Below are 16,545 nucleotides of genomic sequence, written 5' to 3' on the forward strand. Positions count from 1 at the left end.
ATAGAACATACAAAGTTCTAGATGTATGCATAAATGGATCATATTAGAGCTCTATGCATTAGGCTAGGATTAGGGCAAGGGAGAGGAAAGAGAGGGGAAGGGAGAAAGGGACAGAGGGGAAGGGAGAAAAGGTCACATAAAGCTATGCCCAAGATTTCCATTAAAGCTTGGAAGAAGACAAAGATTGAACAAAACCATGAAAGCTTGAAGAAAGCAAGAAAGGGCTTACCTTGGAGAGGGAGACTTGATTGATGCAAAACCCTTGAGAGAAGAGGTGTGGTGGGAGGAATACTTGGGTTGCAGGCGTAGGCTGTGCATGTGCAAGATAGGGGAAGTAGGTAGGTGTTGACACCCATCGGTGGCGATTTACGCGGGAGTCACAGTTCGCCCGGTCGCTACTAACTTCACTGGTAAGCAACAAATTTTTGCCTAAGGAGCAGATTTTTGCTGGAGTGAAAAAACGTTGCTGTGGTCGTTATTTAGCAGCAAAACCCTATGTAATTTTCTGTTTCTAGTATTGGATATTGTTGTGTGTATTGTATGAACCCTAAATCAGTTTTGGCCAGGTTAAAGAAGTCTGACAGGTTAAAGATGTTTTTGCATGTATACGCTCATACTTTATCAAGGACCAGAATTTGGTTCCGAGGCATGGTTGAAAGAAAAACTTCGATGTGTGTGTGTGATCGATGTAAGGGCTAGTATATACTACGCCGTATAACAATTGAGCATGTCTGGACATATGGTCTTCATGAGGCAGTGGCACGACCAAGTGCGAATGATGACATGGAGGAGAATCATAGGAGAGTTCTAGGTAACATGCCACACCATTTAGTGACATTAGGTAGAGTGTAGAAGGTGGTAAGGCTTCATATAGAAAGCATGGCTGAGACTCATCTTCCCCAACCAATGAATGAGGTGCCTCCACCATTGCCACATGAGGAGGAAGAGAATCTCATCATGGGTAACATGGTGAATGACTTCTTTGGACAGGAGGTCATAGATGATGCTGAGTAAGCTCCAATGTCACAAGAGGAGGAAACCTTGCATAGAGAGGCAAGCACCCCCTTGTATGAGATGTTCGTACTCCACACTGCGTGCAAACTTGGAGCTATTGAACTTGCAAACAACCTATGGATGGAGTGATGCAAGTGTCACAAGTCTTCTTCGGCGGTAAGATTGCCTCATTATATTCTCTCAAAAAGAAAATATTCAATGTTCTATATACTCTCCTTGTGCTAAATTTTTGACATATGGTTTCTTATGTTATGTTGTAGGCTTCTCAAGAAGATTCTTTTCTCTCAAAAATCTATTACTGAAATCATGATATGGGTGTCGTAAAATTCTCTCTTTGCTATGTATGGATTACACAAAAATGCATGCATGTCCCAATGATTGCATGCTGTTTAGAGGGGTTAATAAAGATGCAACACAATGTCTACAATGTGGGGAGAGCCGCTATAGGGATGATTTGCAAGGAGATAAAGTTTCCCTAAAGGTTTTGAAACACTTTCCTATCATTCCTCGCATCCAACACGTTTAAATGTAAGGGATTGCAGAACTCATGATGGTGGCATGCTACTCGTCGCTCGACCGATGGCATCATGAGGATCATAGGTTGATTCACCGCATGGCAACATGTGGAGCATCAATGGTCAGAGTTTAAACATGAGCCTTGTCACTTAGGTCTTGGCTTGGGCATGGATGGTGTTAACCCATTTGGCTTCAAGTCCACAGCATGATCTACTTGGCCTATTGTATTGGTAAATTACAACCTCCCTCCATGGGTGGCAATCAAGAAAGGTCATATCATTCTTACTCTCCTTGTACCACGAAAGTACAAGGTAGGAAACATGGATGTGTACCTCAAGCCTTTGATTGAGGAGCTTGAGACACTCTGGCGAGGTAGTAGAGTACATGATGTTTCAAGGCCAATAAATAGGCATGAGGCGGAGGTGAAAGGAGTTTTTCTTTGGACGATGCATGACTATCCCCGGGTTCTCAAAGTGCTCAGGTACATACTTGAACCTTATATTCTTAAGGCTTTAGCCTTTAAACTTCAATTTTATATCTCTCTATCTCAATCATCTCAATTTAAAAATAGGTTTGGCAACCTCTGGACATCATTTATGTTCGATTAACGGACCATCACTTGTTTGGAAAAGACCATCTACACTTAAGAAGGTGGTGTATGACAAACATCATTGATTTCTCCCTCTTTACATCCCAAGTATTATTTTTAAAATATATGATTTCTAAAAAATATCTAGTATATCAATTTTGTTTCATTTTAAAAATATAATAAAAAATCATATCTTTTTTTAATAAAACATTATCTATCGATTCATAATCATCCAATTAAATAAAGAAAATACTGGCTATGAATTATAATATCCAGTACAATGCAAGATAAGAGAGTATTCATTCCTACAGTTGTACACTTCTATTCTCATTGCATTCAATCATAGCTTCATGTCTAGTCTTCATAGCATTTTAGAGAATGGGCTCACAAAGTTGTAGGCATTCATTCAATCTTGTCTCCTTCGCATAGAGGCCTTATCACACTATCACTCACACTCGCACTTGCATGCACACTCTCACTCTCATGTCTCCACAGGGAGTCAGGTATAATAGTTCAAAATATTCTAACCTCCGTATAGAGAGTCAGGTATAATAATTCAAAACATTCTAACCTCCTTAGAGAGTTAAATCAAGGTGTTTCCTTCTTAAGGGTTTAACCCTAAGCATGAGAAATATTATATGATTTTTTACATGGATTTAAGTCATTATGTCATGCATACATCAACTTTTGCATCAAACTGTCAATCTTACTTGCATTCCAACAACCCATGAAATTGTTTTGCTTGATAATCTTGTCCTCCTTTCATCAAAATTAGTATAGCTTGATCAATATTTGTTGTAGAAGTGTGTTTACACCAATCTATGATAAGACCTTGCTTTTGCACAAATCTGAAAAGATTTAACAGTTTCTACACACTTTCTTGCTCAAGAGCTGCATCGTTTCATTGTTGTTCTCTGTAATTCATAGCTCTTGAAGCTTTCACAATTTCATTGCAATTGTTATATAATCTTTGTCAAAAGTTATCAAGATTCACTTAATCTTTCACCAAGTATTACTGTCTTTCAATTTGTTGCTTGTTGAGCAAGCCATAGTTGCATAATATTCAAGAAACATGAAATGAAGTTAAAGTTTGTGCACTTAGTCCAAGATTTATTGAAAACTTCATTAATCTTGAAATGCACTAAAATTTGTTCAGAATTACAATAAATACTCTCTGCACAGCACTTTGCAACTCTGCAACAGTAATCTGAGAACTCTGCACAGCAATCTGAATATTCTTCACAATAATTTAAAAACTCTACACAGCAACCTTGATTTTCTACACATCAATCTTTTTCTTGCAATGCTTCTCCAAGAACTCCAAGATTTAGCAATCTAGGGTTTGATCTTGAAGAAATAAGGGCTTTAAGGATTGATATTTGAAACTATAGTCTCTCTAAGCAAGATAATGTAAGAAAATCACTGAATATTTGTTACTAGAATTCTCTACAAACCCTAATTTTAAAAATCAAGAAATCAAGATCAAGAAGATCAAGAACTTCAAGAAATCAAGATCAAGAAGATCAAGAACTTCAAGAACTTCAAGAAATCAAACAGTGAAGTGGATGAAGGTTCTGAAAACAATGATTAATACAAATTTAAAAATGACTATCACAAGTTTGATTACTAATCTTCTCAAGACTAGAGAATAGCAAATCTGAAAACCGTGTAAAACTCAATTCTAAAAATAATTAACACTAATCATGATCAAGAAAATTATTAACACTAATCCTGATCAAGAAAATGCATTTTCAAAAACTAAGTTAAGAGTAATCCGAAAATTATTAATCTCCTAATAAAAGCATTAAGATCTAAGCCTAGAGCTCAGATACCAATGAAAGAAAGTAACATCTAGGTTAGTCGTGAATTAGCCTAACTAGCCTGGATTAGGGAAAGCTTGAGCAATTAATACTAAGGAATGGCTGAAAAGGTATGTATCCAAAGGTCAAAGGTTCAAAAGGTATCAAAAGGTTACGATAGTCCTAGAGCACATGCCTTTTATAGTCTCAAGGCCCATGTTCCCTAATCCCACAAGTAAATGACCCTAAGCCCATATTCCTAGACCCATCCCATGTGCATGTGCATGTGCATGTGCATCATAATAACATGTGCATGTGCAAGTAAATGACCCTAAGCCCATATGCCTAGACCCATCCCATGTGCATGTGCAACCTAAGAACACTTTGTTATAGTAAGGCTTGAATAATATGTAGAAGTATCGCTAGCTGTGGTGATTTACACTCCCCAAGCTTTCAAGAAGTCCATGAATTTTTCTCCTCAATTTGATTTGCTTTTCTCACTTTTTTTTAGTATTAGTTTATGGTAGCTTTTCCTTTTAACAGTTAGCTTGTGTGACGAGGAAGGACATAAATCTGTTTTGGAGTCTTCATGTACAAATTCTAAATAATGTGACTATTGTTTACCAGAGCACATGTGCTACCAATTGTTTGCCTTTGATCATCAATATTTTCCAAGCATACCTGGACATTGTCTTGCAAACCACTGTCTGAGGGCTATTAATGTGCTACCAATTGTTTGCCTTTGATCATCAATATTTTTCAAGCACATAAATCTGTTTTGGAGTCTTCATGTACAAATTCTAAATAATGTGACTTTTGTTTGCTAGAGCACATGTGCTACCAATTGTTTGCCTTTGATCATCAATATTTTCCAAGCATACCTGGAAATTGTCTTGCAAACCACTGTCTGAGGGCTATTAATGTGCTACCAATTGTTTGCCTTTGATCATCAATATTTTTCAAGCATACATGGAAATTGTCGTGCAAACCACTCTCTCTGAGGGATGTTATAGCTCAATGAAGAAACTATGTAATCTTGTTTGCTGCTGTTGTCAAGACCCTTTAATGCTCCCTTGGCAAGCTAGAAAGTTAGAAGACCCCTCCTATGCTGCCCAACTTGTTGTAAATCCTTGAAGGCTACCAACCAATCAATCATTGGTAGTCTCTCCCAATAGCCCAACACAACTCAAGTTGTAAATCCTTGAAGGCTGCCAACCAATCAATGGTTGGTATTCTCTCCCAACAACAGCCCAACACAACTCAAGCCTTATGGTGTGCGAAGAATATTGGCTAGTATCAATGGTCTGGGTTCAACTCCCAATGAGGCTTTCTTGATTAACACAAACACTTGCAGCAAGAATCCATCTCATAGGGAATACATTCATCGTTGCTTGCCTAGTATGCATCATTTTTTATATGGATTTAAGTCATTGTGTCATGCATACATCAACTTTTGCATCAAACTGTCAATCTTACTTGCATTCCAACAACCCATGAAATTGTTTTGCTTGATAATCTTGTCCTCCTTTCATCAAAGAAAGTATAGCTTGATCAATATTTGTTGTAGAAGTGTGTTTAACATTACTCTTTGAAAGATTAACAATAATCTATGATAAGACAGGTCTTGCTTTTGCACAAATCTGCACAAATCTGAAAAGATTTAACAGTTTCTGCACACTTTCTTGCTCAAGAACTGCATCATTTCATTGTTGTTCTCTCTAATTCACAGCTCTTGAAGCTTTCAGAATTTTTTTGCAATTGTTATACAATCTTTATCAAAAGTTGTCAAGATTCACTTAATCTTTCACCAAGCATTACTGTCTTTCAATTTGTTGCTTGTTGAGCAAGCCATAGTTGCACAATATTCAAGAAACATGAAATGAAGTTAAAGTTTGTGCACTTACTCCAAGATTTGTTGAAAACTTCATTTATCTTGAAATGCACTGAAATCTGTTCAGAATCTGCTCTCAGCACAGCACTTTGCAACTCTGCAACAGTAATAATTTGAGAACTCTACACAGCAATCTGAATATTCTTCACGATAATCTAAAAACTCTACACAGCAACCTTGATTTTCTACACATCAATCTTTTTCTTGCAATGCTTCTCCAAGAACTCCAAGAATTAGCAACCTAGGGATTGATTTTGAAGAAATAAGGGCTTTAAGGATTGATATTTGAAACTATAGGCTCTCTAAGCAAGATAATGCGAGAAAATCACTGAATATTTATTACTAGAATTCTCTACAAACCCTAATTTTGAAAATCAAGAAATCAAGATCAAGAACTTCAAGAACTTCAAGAAATCAAACTGTGAAGTGGATCAGGGTTCTGAAAATAGTGATTAATACAAATTCAAAAATGACTAGCACAAGTTTGATTGCTAATCTTCTCAAAACAAGAAAATAGCAAATCTAAAAACTGTGTAAAACTCAATTCTAAAAATGATTAACACTAATCATGATCAAGAAAATGCATTTCCAAAAACTAAGATAAGAGTAATCCAAAAATTATTAATCTCCTAATCAAAGCATTAAGATCTAAGCCTAGAGCTCAGATACCAATGAAAGAAAGTAACATCTAGGTTAGTCGTGGATTAGCATAATTAGCATGGATTAGGGAAAGCTTGAGAAATTAATACTAAGGAATGGCTGAAAAGGAATGTATCCAAAGGTCAAAGGTTCAAAAGGTATCAAAAGGTTACGATAGTCCTAGAGCACATGCCTTTTATAGTCCCAAGGCCCATGTGCCCTAATCCCACAAGCAAATGCATGTGCATGTGCAAGTAAATGACCCTAAGCCCATATGCCTAGACCCATCCCATGTACATGTGCATGTGCATCCTAAGAACACTTTGTTACAGTAAGACTTGAATAATATGTAGAAGTACCGTTAGCTCTAGTTATTTGCACTCCCAAAGCTGCCAAGAAGTCCATGAATTTTTCTCCACAATTTGATTGTCCACATAAGCTCTATCAACTATAGTAAACGCCCAAAATTCAAGGTCCTCTATTATCTAAACTAGGAAGTATTTTTTGTACTTTGTGCAAGAGAGTATGTAAGAAGGTGATTATGACTCCATAGCAGGCTTCAAAAAAGTTCATGGATTTCTAGCCTAGGGGATGGGGTTTTATGGGAATTCTAGCCTCTGCATGCTCCACTAGTGCTCTAAGAGTTAATGCCTAATTTTTGGTGACTCATGCATACCTCTCATTTTGTGGGCTTGGACCTTAGTGAACTAATACTTACTTCTTGTTAACAAATAGAGACAAGCACGACACCAGTCTCATGTATCCATGCATTCATAACCACCCATGAAAACCATGGATTTCTTTCCACCTTCTAACCTAACTAAAACCACTTACCAAATACCATGTACATTTTACCACTTACCATTTTCCACTTCCCACCTCCTCAATTCCACTTGGTTTTCTCAAACCATGGTTCATACCCACCCTTAGAACCTTAGACCATTTAATTTGAATTTTTCCAAGGATACACACACTTACACTAAGCCTATTTATTTTATTTTTTTCAAGGAGCTAATATTATTTCTACCTATGTTCTTGGCCCTAGGGTAAACTCCACATTTTGGATTTAATTACAGGTTCAGAGGTTTCAAATTCATATGGGATCTAAGTGCTTTCACATAGAGGCACACACACATGTGCACAATTGGACTTCTATAATTTTTCGGTGCATATGAACCTTATAAAGTTTCAGGGTTATTACCCAAAGAAAAATTTCAAAGGCTTTTTCTTATTTTTGAACAATTCCCCCATGTGCATATTTCTTCTTCAAGAATTTACAATTTTGGGCTGATTTTGTTTCTATTTAACATTTTCTTTGAGCACGGTGTGAGGAGAAATTTGGTGATGCCTGCAAAAAGGATCAGAGCCCCAAAAAGGAGCCCATGGTAGGTGTAAATATGAGGAAGATTAGCTTTTTGTATCACCCAAGTGAAAAAGCTTTATTTTGTTTCTATTTTATTTTGAATCTGATGATGAGCCATTGGGTCTTTATTTAGTACACGCTTAATGTTCTCTCTCTCTCTCTCTCTCTCTCTCTCTCTCTCTCTCTCTCTCTCTCTCTCTCTCTCTCTCTCTCTCAAACCCCTCCCCTCGCTCCTTTCATGTTCCATGTTTCTTGATATTCCATGATGGCATTCCATGAATAGTTTTGTATCACGACTTTGTTTTATTTTTATTTTATTTTCCGTTTGATGATGAGATATGAGAGCCCATTGGGTCTTTGGTACACACTTAATACTCTCTCTCTCTCTTTCTCTCTCTCTCTCTCTCTCTTTCTCTCTCTCTCTCTCTCTCTCTCTCTCTCTCTCTCTCTCTCTCTCTCTCTCTCTCTCTCTCTCTCTCTCTCTCTCTGTTACAAGGACCAAGGAACATGGAGAATTGATTAATCCATAAATTAATAAGTAAGGTGCCCCACCCTTTTTCCTTTCCTTTTTCTTTCAGATCGCTTTTGATCACACAGATTGAGAGACAGAAATAAAGAAATACAGCAAGAGAGTGCCAACAAGAGAGAGAGAGAAATAGAGAAATATATATCGTGTGCTAAAGAGAGAGAAAGAAAGAAAAAATGTGTGCTAAAGAGAGAGAGATTGAAATAAAGAAAGCGTGTAGTAAAGAGAGAGATTGAAATATTGAAATAAAGAAAGCTTGATTATGCATGTACTAAAGAGAGAGATTGAGAGAGAGAAATAAATGGCATAGCTCATCGTCAAAATATAGAAACAAAACAAAGTCATCTCACTTGGGTGATACAAAGCTATCCATGGAATCCCATCATGGAATACCAAGAAACATGGAACATGAGAGGAGCGAGGGGTGAGAGAGAGAGATAAATAATGGGAGAGGTTTTTGGAGGGTTTTAGAGAGAGAGAGAGTTACATAATGTCCACCCTTTAGTTGTATAGGGACGCCCGAATGCTAGTGTGCCATCCCTTAAAGTGTTAATTTTCATCCTAGGTATAAGAAAATGCATACTAAAAATATTTTATTAAAAAAGTGTAAATACTGATTACTTAGTCAATTGGCATAGCTTGAGACCATGCTTGACGGGTGTATGTTATTGAGGTGTAACAAGTAGTGCCATGCTTGACAACTATATTGTGGTCAAGTGAAACAAGCAAACTATGCTAAACAACTGCACACGGGCGAAGCGTAACAAGTGGTTTATGTAATTAATATGTCATGCTAATTGAAAGTGTAACAAGTGGCAATACACACCATGCTAGATGATGTGTATAATGATACTCTCATCATAGTGAAACAAGTGGTAAGTGTATGTTGTGTTTGTGCCTATCAACGTTTCATATTGGGATTAATTGTAGAGAAGGGAAATTAATTGAAACAACTAATGTGCTTACGTTTGTGAGATAGGTGATGAGCAGTGCGCATGTCGCATATGGAGGATCTTGTTTGTATCATCTTGGAATATTATTATTTCATATTATTTTGTTAGTCACGTGCCAAAAGATTGTACATATTACTAATTGTACATATTTTAGAAGAGTTTTGATTATTTACACTTAGTGTATGAACAAGCTCTAGTGTTTGAGCTATTTTTGTAAAAGTGGAAAAGCATGCCCAATTTTGTACGCACAACTATTAATAGCTTATTAGGCTATTTATTGAATAGAAATCTCAAAATAATCATGTCATGGAAGTGGAGCTACACGCATGAGGGGGGAGATTGCACCCAATCATGTGTTCTTTGATTTTATGCTCTTGAGTTATGCTATGGTATCTATGCTTTATTACTGTAGCGCAACAGTGTCACTCGACAGCACAGGGGAACCCTCCACACCTTAGGGTGAATAGGGCGACAGGAGCTCGATAGCTCGGGCGTGATCGGCAAGTACAGCAAGATAGGGGCAACTTAGACGAGATAGCAAAAGCACATAGAGATAGCGAAAGTGCACAGGGAAAAATGTGAAAAAGAAAAAAAGAAGGGAATTTTAGGGCACAGTTGTCTTGGGCGAGATACATAGCCACTGACAACATTTTCTTTATTTTTATTATCTCGCTCAAGATAATATTAGAATATAAATCTTGCCATGGATACATTCTACTTAATTAGTTTTTGCATGAGTTTTTTTGGTTTCTAGTTTCTCGATCGAGATACATAATATTAGAATTTTGAGACACATTTTTTCATTTTTCTTCTCTCGCCCGAGGTACATTATTTCATTATCTGTATCTTGCCCATGATATATGTATTATTTCATTTTTCGTATTTCACCCGAGATTCATTATTTCATTTTTCGTATCTCGCCCAAGATACATTATTCCATTTTCTTGCTATACCCGAGAAACATTTTTTTATTTTTTCATATCTCGCCCGAGATACATTATTTCCTTTTTTGTATCTTTCCCGAGAAACATTATTTCATTTTCTTGTTGTGCCTGAGAAACATTTTTCATTTTTTGTATCTCGCCCAGGATATAATATTTCGTATTATTTCAATTACTCGTATCTCGCCCGAGATATGTTGAGATGCTGACTAGATTGCTCGGTCATGGTGCCATGTATCTCGCCCAAGATATGTCATGGCAATTCTTGTCTAACCTACATGGTTTTACCACATATCTCGAGCCAAGTATGTGGGCATGGCAACGTGGCAATGTGTGATTGGGTTTGTATAACTCACCCCAAATACGTCGAACACAGATTCGAGAAGCTTGAAAATGTCCCACTTTTGTCCAAGCTGCCCTAAAGTAGCCAGCGTATCATGCTAACATCTTAGGTAGACACATTAAGCTAAGCACAAGTTTTACTAAAAGTATCATAAACATAACCTTTTCTATACATACTGAATAGTTTGTAATCAAGGTAGAATTTACCATGAAAAAATATTAAAGCATAATTAAAAACACTAATAACAACCTCAAAGTGCACCTTAGATTATCATGAACATAGCCTTCTCTATACATACTAATCAATTTCTAATCAAGGTGAAATTTGTCATGAAAATTTATTAAAGCATAAATGAACAACCTCAGAGTGCACTTGGAAAACAACCTTAGAGTGCACTTGGAAAAATCCATTCTTCAAGCATGGACGATTATGTTGATTTTTGCTCCTCCATGTATGAGAGCGCCATCAACTCTTAAAATCATGATGTAAAGACAAACAAGGAGGAAGAAGAAAATGCATAAGGTGTACAAAGTGACAAAACTTTGAATATAGTTTATGAGACCATCATTCTCTTAAAATCATGATGTAAAGGCAAACAAGAAGGAAGAAGAAAATGCATAAGGTGTACTAATAGCATTAGAGGTGTTTTAGTCTAAAGCAATTAAGAATCTTGTTCATCATGCGCATAAGGTGTACAAAGTGAAAAAACTTTGAATATAGTTTATCGTGCATTTCTTTAATACTAATAGCATTGGAGGTGTTTAGTCTGAAGCAATTAAGAATCTTGTTTAAGTTATCTTTTGATATACTCTTTTTGTCTAATGTGATACACATTATCTATTAACTTTCTTCACCTTTTCGTGACAGATATTCATCAATAACACATGCATGAAATAAAACACCTCAAGAATCTAAGCTTTCATGGCATGATCGTAAATCTACACATCATGCACAATGTGAAGAGAGGCGAGATTTCATACAATGCCACCATGCCAAAATAAGAAAGTGACTAAATTTTAAATGAGAGCATTACATATGAGTGGTACCTAGCTTAGATGGAAGTTGGCCACGTTTTTTCATAGTATTCCTTTTTTTAAATCCAAGTCAAGAAGTGCCAGAGTCAGAGTTACTCGAACGAGTGTGATGACTTGTACTATATGGTGCCATATGAGCTCTAACTTCATGATGCAATGGCAACCTCGTTTCAATATCATAGGCTAGTGCACTAGAACATGAACATCATCAAGTTCCCAACCTTCCATTGATAATCTTACTAGTATTAGTACTTGTCTATCAAAGGTCACACACATATAAGTGCATATGATGTGGGGACTATCCCCACACCATCAGCAACTCCTTCCCAATTGGCAACTCGAACATCACATGAGACCCAAAGATACATGTGAGAAACATATGTTTAATTTTTCAATGGATGCATATGAAGAAGGGCCCTAAGTGATTAACACGCCCAAAAGTTCATATGATTTGGGAACCATCCCCACTAGTGACGTGCCACTTGTCAACCTCAGATTTGGAGATACGTGTGAGATGCGCAAGGGCTAGAAGGTTCAAGGGAGCGGTTGCACGTGTGCAGGCTCGTTTTGCCCACAGATCTTTAGGGCAAGAGAGTCTATGCGAAGTGTGTTTGCGTTCGTCAACAAAGCTCGACTGTGCGTTGCGGAGGAAGAAAGATGGTAGACAAGGCTTCGAGTGCCGATAGTCCAGCAATAGCACCTGCTGCAAGGCCCGAAGGGACTCCAGGGAATATCTCGTGTACACGAAGAGAGTTAGAAGCTGTCAAACACGCATTGGCACGCATTCTCCAAGAAGAGAACCCATTGCCACAAGACAAGCATGAAGCCAGGGAAGCCGAACTTTCTAGAAGACTCCATGAAAGCCTTCTCTTGGAAAGCTCTGATGCTGCCATGAAGAGCCCCACTCCAGATGGACTGGACACCGCAGACCTAAGCATCATGTCAAGATTGCTCAATCAGGTAAGATTCATTTAATTTCATTTTTTCCCCTTCTTTTGAGAGGGAAAGTTCTATTAGCATCTACCTAAGGCCAAAATGGCCAACGAGATGAGAAGACCAAAACCAAACTAAAATAGAAGTCCTAGTGTTCATCTACTATGCCACTAGGGGATGCAACATTTACAGCAATGCAAGATTGCATGTTATTGGATGTTGGTGAGACTATGTTACCTGCTCTCGTGCTATCGGGCGAGCAGCTGGTTTTGGGTTGCAAAAGTGTGTGTGTGTGTGTGTGTGTGTGTGTGTGTGTGTGTGTGTGTGAGAGAGAGAGAGAGAGAGACTTGTATGTATTGGAAAATATATGTTTGCTTAATAATGATTGTGGGGCTCATGTGGTCCTTGAGCACATATGAAGTTTCTATGCTGGCTTCATGGACGTTGTTCTCTGTTAGAAGGCAAAGCCAGACACTAAGAAGCCAGCATGGAAGCTACGAAACATGTTTCTAAGGAAGCTTCATACATGCCCGTGCCCTCATTGAGGGTGCCCTACATGGCTATCTTGAGCATGACTCTTTTGCTTTTGTTCTGTCATGCATCCTCAGCTTCATTCCATCTATCAATTCATCAAATTCGCAAGGTTTGGTACCTTCCCGTAGGCGGCTTGGTGAAAGCATTACAACTTGTGGTCGCAAAGCAGCCACAATACCAATGGGGCCTCCAGGGGGATTTGAACTCTGGACCTCCCCTCCCTGTGTTACACGTCATCGCCACTGGGCTATGCGCCTGCTGGCTTGTTTACCTTATGACTTGGTAGATGTGCTACATGGCTTGTAGCCTGCTAGCTCTATGTTTGGGTGGTCATTCTAGGGACCTCTTCCATTACATTCAGATAGGTGTTGTGCTACAATGGATTTCAAAGTTTGCCATTTTGAGAGAGGAATTCTTTCATTGTGTCTTGTGATGCGACTAGAAGCCAAAACGGTAATGATTCATGATACATCCTGCCAGGCTGTGAGCACTTCTGGGTTGGGGAGGGATATAGTGGTGCAACACATGATGGTTGTATATCGGAACATTCCTTCGGATCTGGTAGGATTGAGGCAAGATATCCACCATCGATCCAAGGAATGTTGATGGGTTGTGGGCTACTCTCCCCTGGGTAGAGAAAGAGTATCTTTGCGGAGTTGCAATGGGCTTTATTGAGACATTTATCACTTGGGGGAGCAAAGGAAGTCACATGCAGAAACACCTCTCTTCCAAAGAGCTAGCTCATATGTCAAAGTTGTGGAAGCAGCCAAGTTAAATCACAAGATGGATGGTGAGAAGGTGATCTGTTGGGCATCAAATATGAATTCAGCACTCACAGCATCTGGTGGATTTGATGGTGTTCGACTTCATCATATCTAGATATCAGTTGCCCCAGGGTCATTAAGACTGGTATCAAGTTCTCAAATGCCAATGATGAGTGTATATTGATCATCTTCCTTGTCTCTACAAGATTTTGCTTGTGCTTCACAAGATCGTAGATTGTGAAGAACAGGTAGGTAGGTTTTGTGGATGGTTTGAAGCCATTCACAAAACCTATTGCACACCTGTTCTTTTACCTACTGCATTCTGCATTGGTACCTTGATGAATGAGTTGCAAACTTGTATGTCTTGTCAAAGTTCAAAGGGCTTTTAGCACATCATCTCGATTTGTTCCAACACAGCCCACGTCCCATCCTGTAACAGGGTTGGCCCCACTATGTTTTTAGTTGTTCACTTGCTTAAAAGAACTTGGCTTGAAATTTGAGTGAACAACAGGGGGGAGCTGTTCTCTTCTGTCATCCCTGTCAGGCACATGCCTGCAAGTGGGTAATCTGGCACAGGGTCATTGGAGAATATTTAGACCGAGTTCTCTGACTTCTGATTGGAGAATGGATCGAGCCTGAAGTTCCCTGAATTCTTGGAAGAACAAGAACGCAGTTGTGCATCGCCTGATGAGATGACAAGTGGATAAGGACAGATGACGAGTGGATAAGGACACATGGGTTAACTTGCTGCTATTAGCATCGTGCTTTGCATACCAGCCTTTGAGGTGTTAAAAAAGATACCTGTAGAGATTTTGTGTGTGTAAAATTTAATCTGCAAATCACTCCAATAGTTTTTGAGTTCATGTCTTTTCTTTGAGTAACAACAGTCTTTTACTTTTTGTGATGCGATGTCCATTGTCAAGACGTGTATTAACATGACAAGTGTTTTTGTAGGTGCATCATCTTATGGCAGAAGAAAATGGAAGAGAGGTTATGTTGGAGTCGGGAAATCTTCAAAAATTAGGAAGGCACGCAAATCACCTCCATTCTTCAGCGGAAAGAGATATGGTGGAAACAGTGGTTGAGATTGCAGGTGCTGCAGCAGAAGCGGCCAAGGTTGCAGCAGCATCAACTGGGAAAAATCTTGAAGTCATGGAAATGCTCCTCGCAAAATCTGAGAATAATCTACTGCCTAGGCTCAAAAACTCAGAGAGAGATGACAAAGTGAGCTGCAGTTCTGAAGCTTCTGAAGAAGAAAGTTCTAAACCATCTAATATAGATAAGGATTTAGTAAAGAAGATACAAAGACAAAACACAATTACACATTGGGTTCTTGGTTTCATGGTAGTTGCAACAGCCATCTGGCGATTTAAGATGCTCTCTATGATTCTGGGGGTCAGAAAGACCTTCACAAACCCTTTCCAAATGCTTGGAGATGTGCTTACTGGGGGATTCAAGGGGGACAATAAGGAGGAGCCCAATGGTGCTAAGGCGCTCCAAAAAGCTCGTACAGTACTACCCTCACTGTTGGGAGGTGAAGAAGAAAAGGAGAGAACAAAGCAAACAGAGCATACTACCTCTGAAGATTTCAAAATCGGTGAAGCATTGACGTTGTCACTTGACAACATATTGTCTGTAGGAAAGTCGAGCAGTAGCATTACTGAAGGGGACTCCCCAAAAGAGTGATCATTTGACAAAATGAGATTCTCCTCCTCGAACTTTTGTCTATGTAACTAGCATTTCACATGGGTGCTGAAAGAAAGTCCACGACATTCAGGAGTCTCACAAAGGCTAAGAGGTTACGTGGTTTTTTGGCACCATATATGCTGACTTCTACTTGTCCTTCCATTCAATCTAGAAAGTAATATGTATTTTTCGAATGAACAATTTTTACAATCTTTGCACTTCTTTTGAGTGCTACGATTTTTCCGAAATGCAATGTGAGTGCTGATCTTGACCAGGATCATATGTTCATTTAGTTTCTAAGCTAGTGCATGTACCTGTATACTGCTTGTGCATTAGGAAAGACAATACAGCCACGGGGAGGCTGTCGTTTTCTCATACGACATAACCAACTCATGGCTGTTTTGTAACATCATGGTCAACAGGGAGGGGGAATAACAGGTTGACACATCATGATCACATGTTCATGTGTACTGCTTGTGCATTAGGAGAGGCTATACAGCCAAGGAAGGCCGTTCAGTCTGTCATTTTCTCATACGAAATAGCTTGACATCATGGTCAACAGGGAGGGGGAATAACAGGTTGACATATTAGCAATGAACAGATTTGACAAATTCGACAGTTCTACAACGTGCAGAATTATCAATGCCTGAAACATCAACCTTGAGGCTTGCAGACGAGTACTGTGACTATGTCAACATCTGCAATTTTTTCTGCAAGTCAAGCAGAGCCAATTTGATGGCTCAGATTTCAATTGCAACCATGACAGTAGCTTTAATGTCTCAGCCAATTGATGAATTTTTGCATCTACAGATAAGCATGGAGTAGTCATGGGTAATTATTTTTTTATGATTTTTCAGTTTGTCACTGCAGCATTTTCTGAGAGGAAAAATACGAGAGCTGGATATTGCTTCTATCAGTGTCTTCATTATGAAGGTACCCCAGACACACAGATACATAGATGCTTCAAAAAATAGCCAGAAATTCATATATATAAAAACTTGATTTATATGCACCCCATAC

The 16,545-nt window shown here is 38.5% G+C and overlaps 1 protein-coding gene across 1 annotated transcript; it reads left to right on the top strand.

The window, feature by feature from the left end:
* Positions 1 to 12,101: 12,101 nt before the first annotated feature.
* Positions 12,102 to 15,809, top strand: LOC147613662 (uncharacterized). Its single transcript, XM_086781618.1, has 2 exons — positions 12,102 to 12,568; positions 14,794 to 15,809. The coding sequence occupies exons 1-2, from the start codon at positions 12,266 to 12,268 to the stop codon at positions 15,523 to 15,525; spliced, it is 1,035 nt and encodes a 344-aa protein (XP_086637744.1). The 5' UTR covers positions 12,102 to 12,265; the 3' UTR covers positions 15,526 to 15,809.
* Positions 15,810 to 16,545: the final 736 nt, after the last annotated feature.

This window comes from Cibotium barometz, chromosome 43 (genome assembly GCF_041138505.1).
Source record: "Cibotium barometz isolate CiBa-2024 chromosome 43, ASM4113850v1, whole genome shotgun sequence".
Lineage (NCBI taxonomy): Eukaryota > Viridiplantae > Streptophyta > Polypodiopsida > Cyatheales > Cibotiaceae > Cibotium > Cibotium barometz.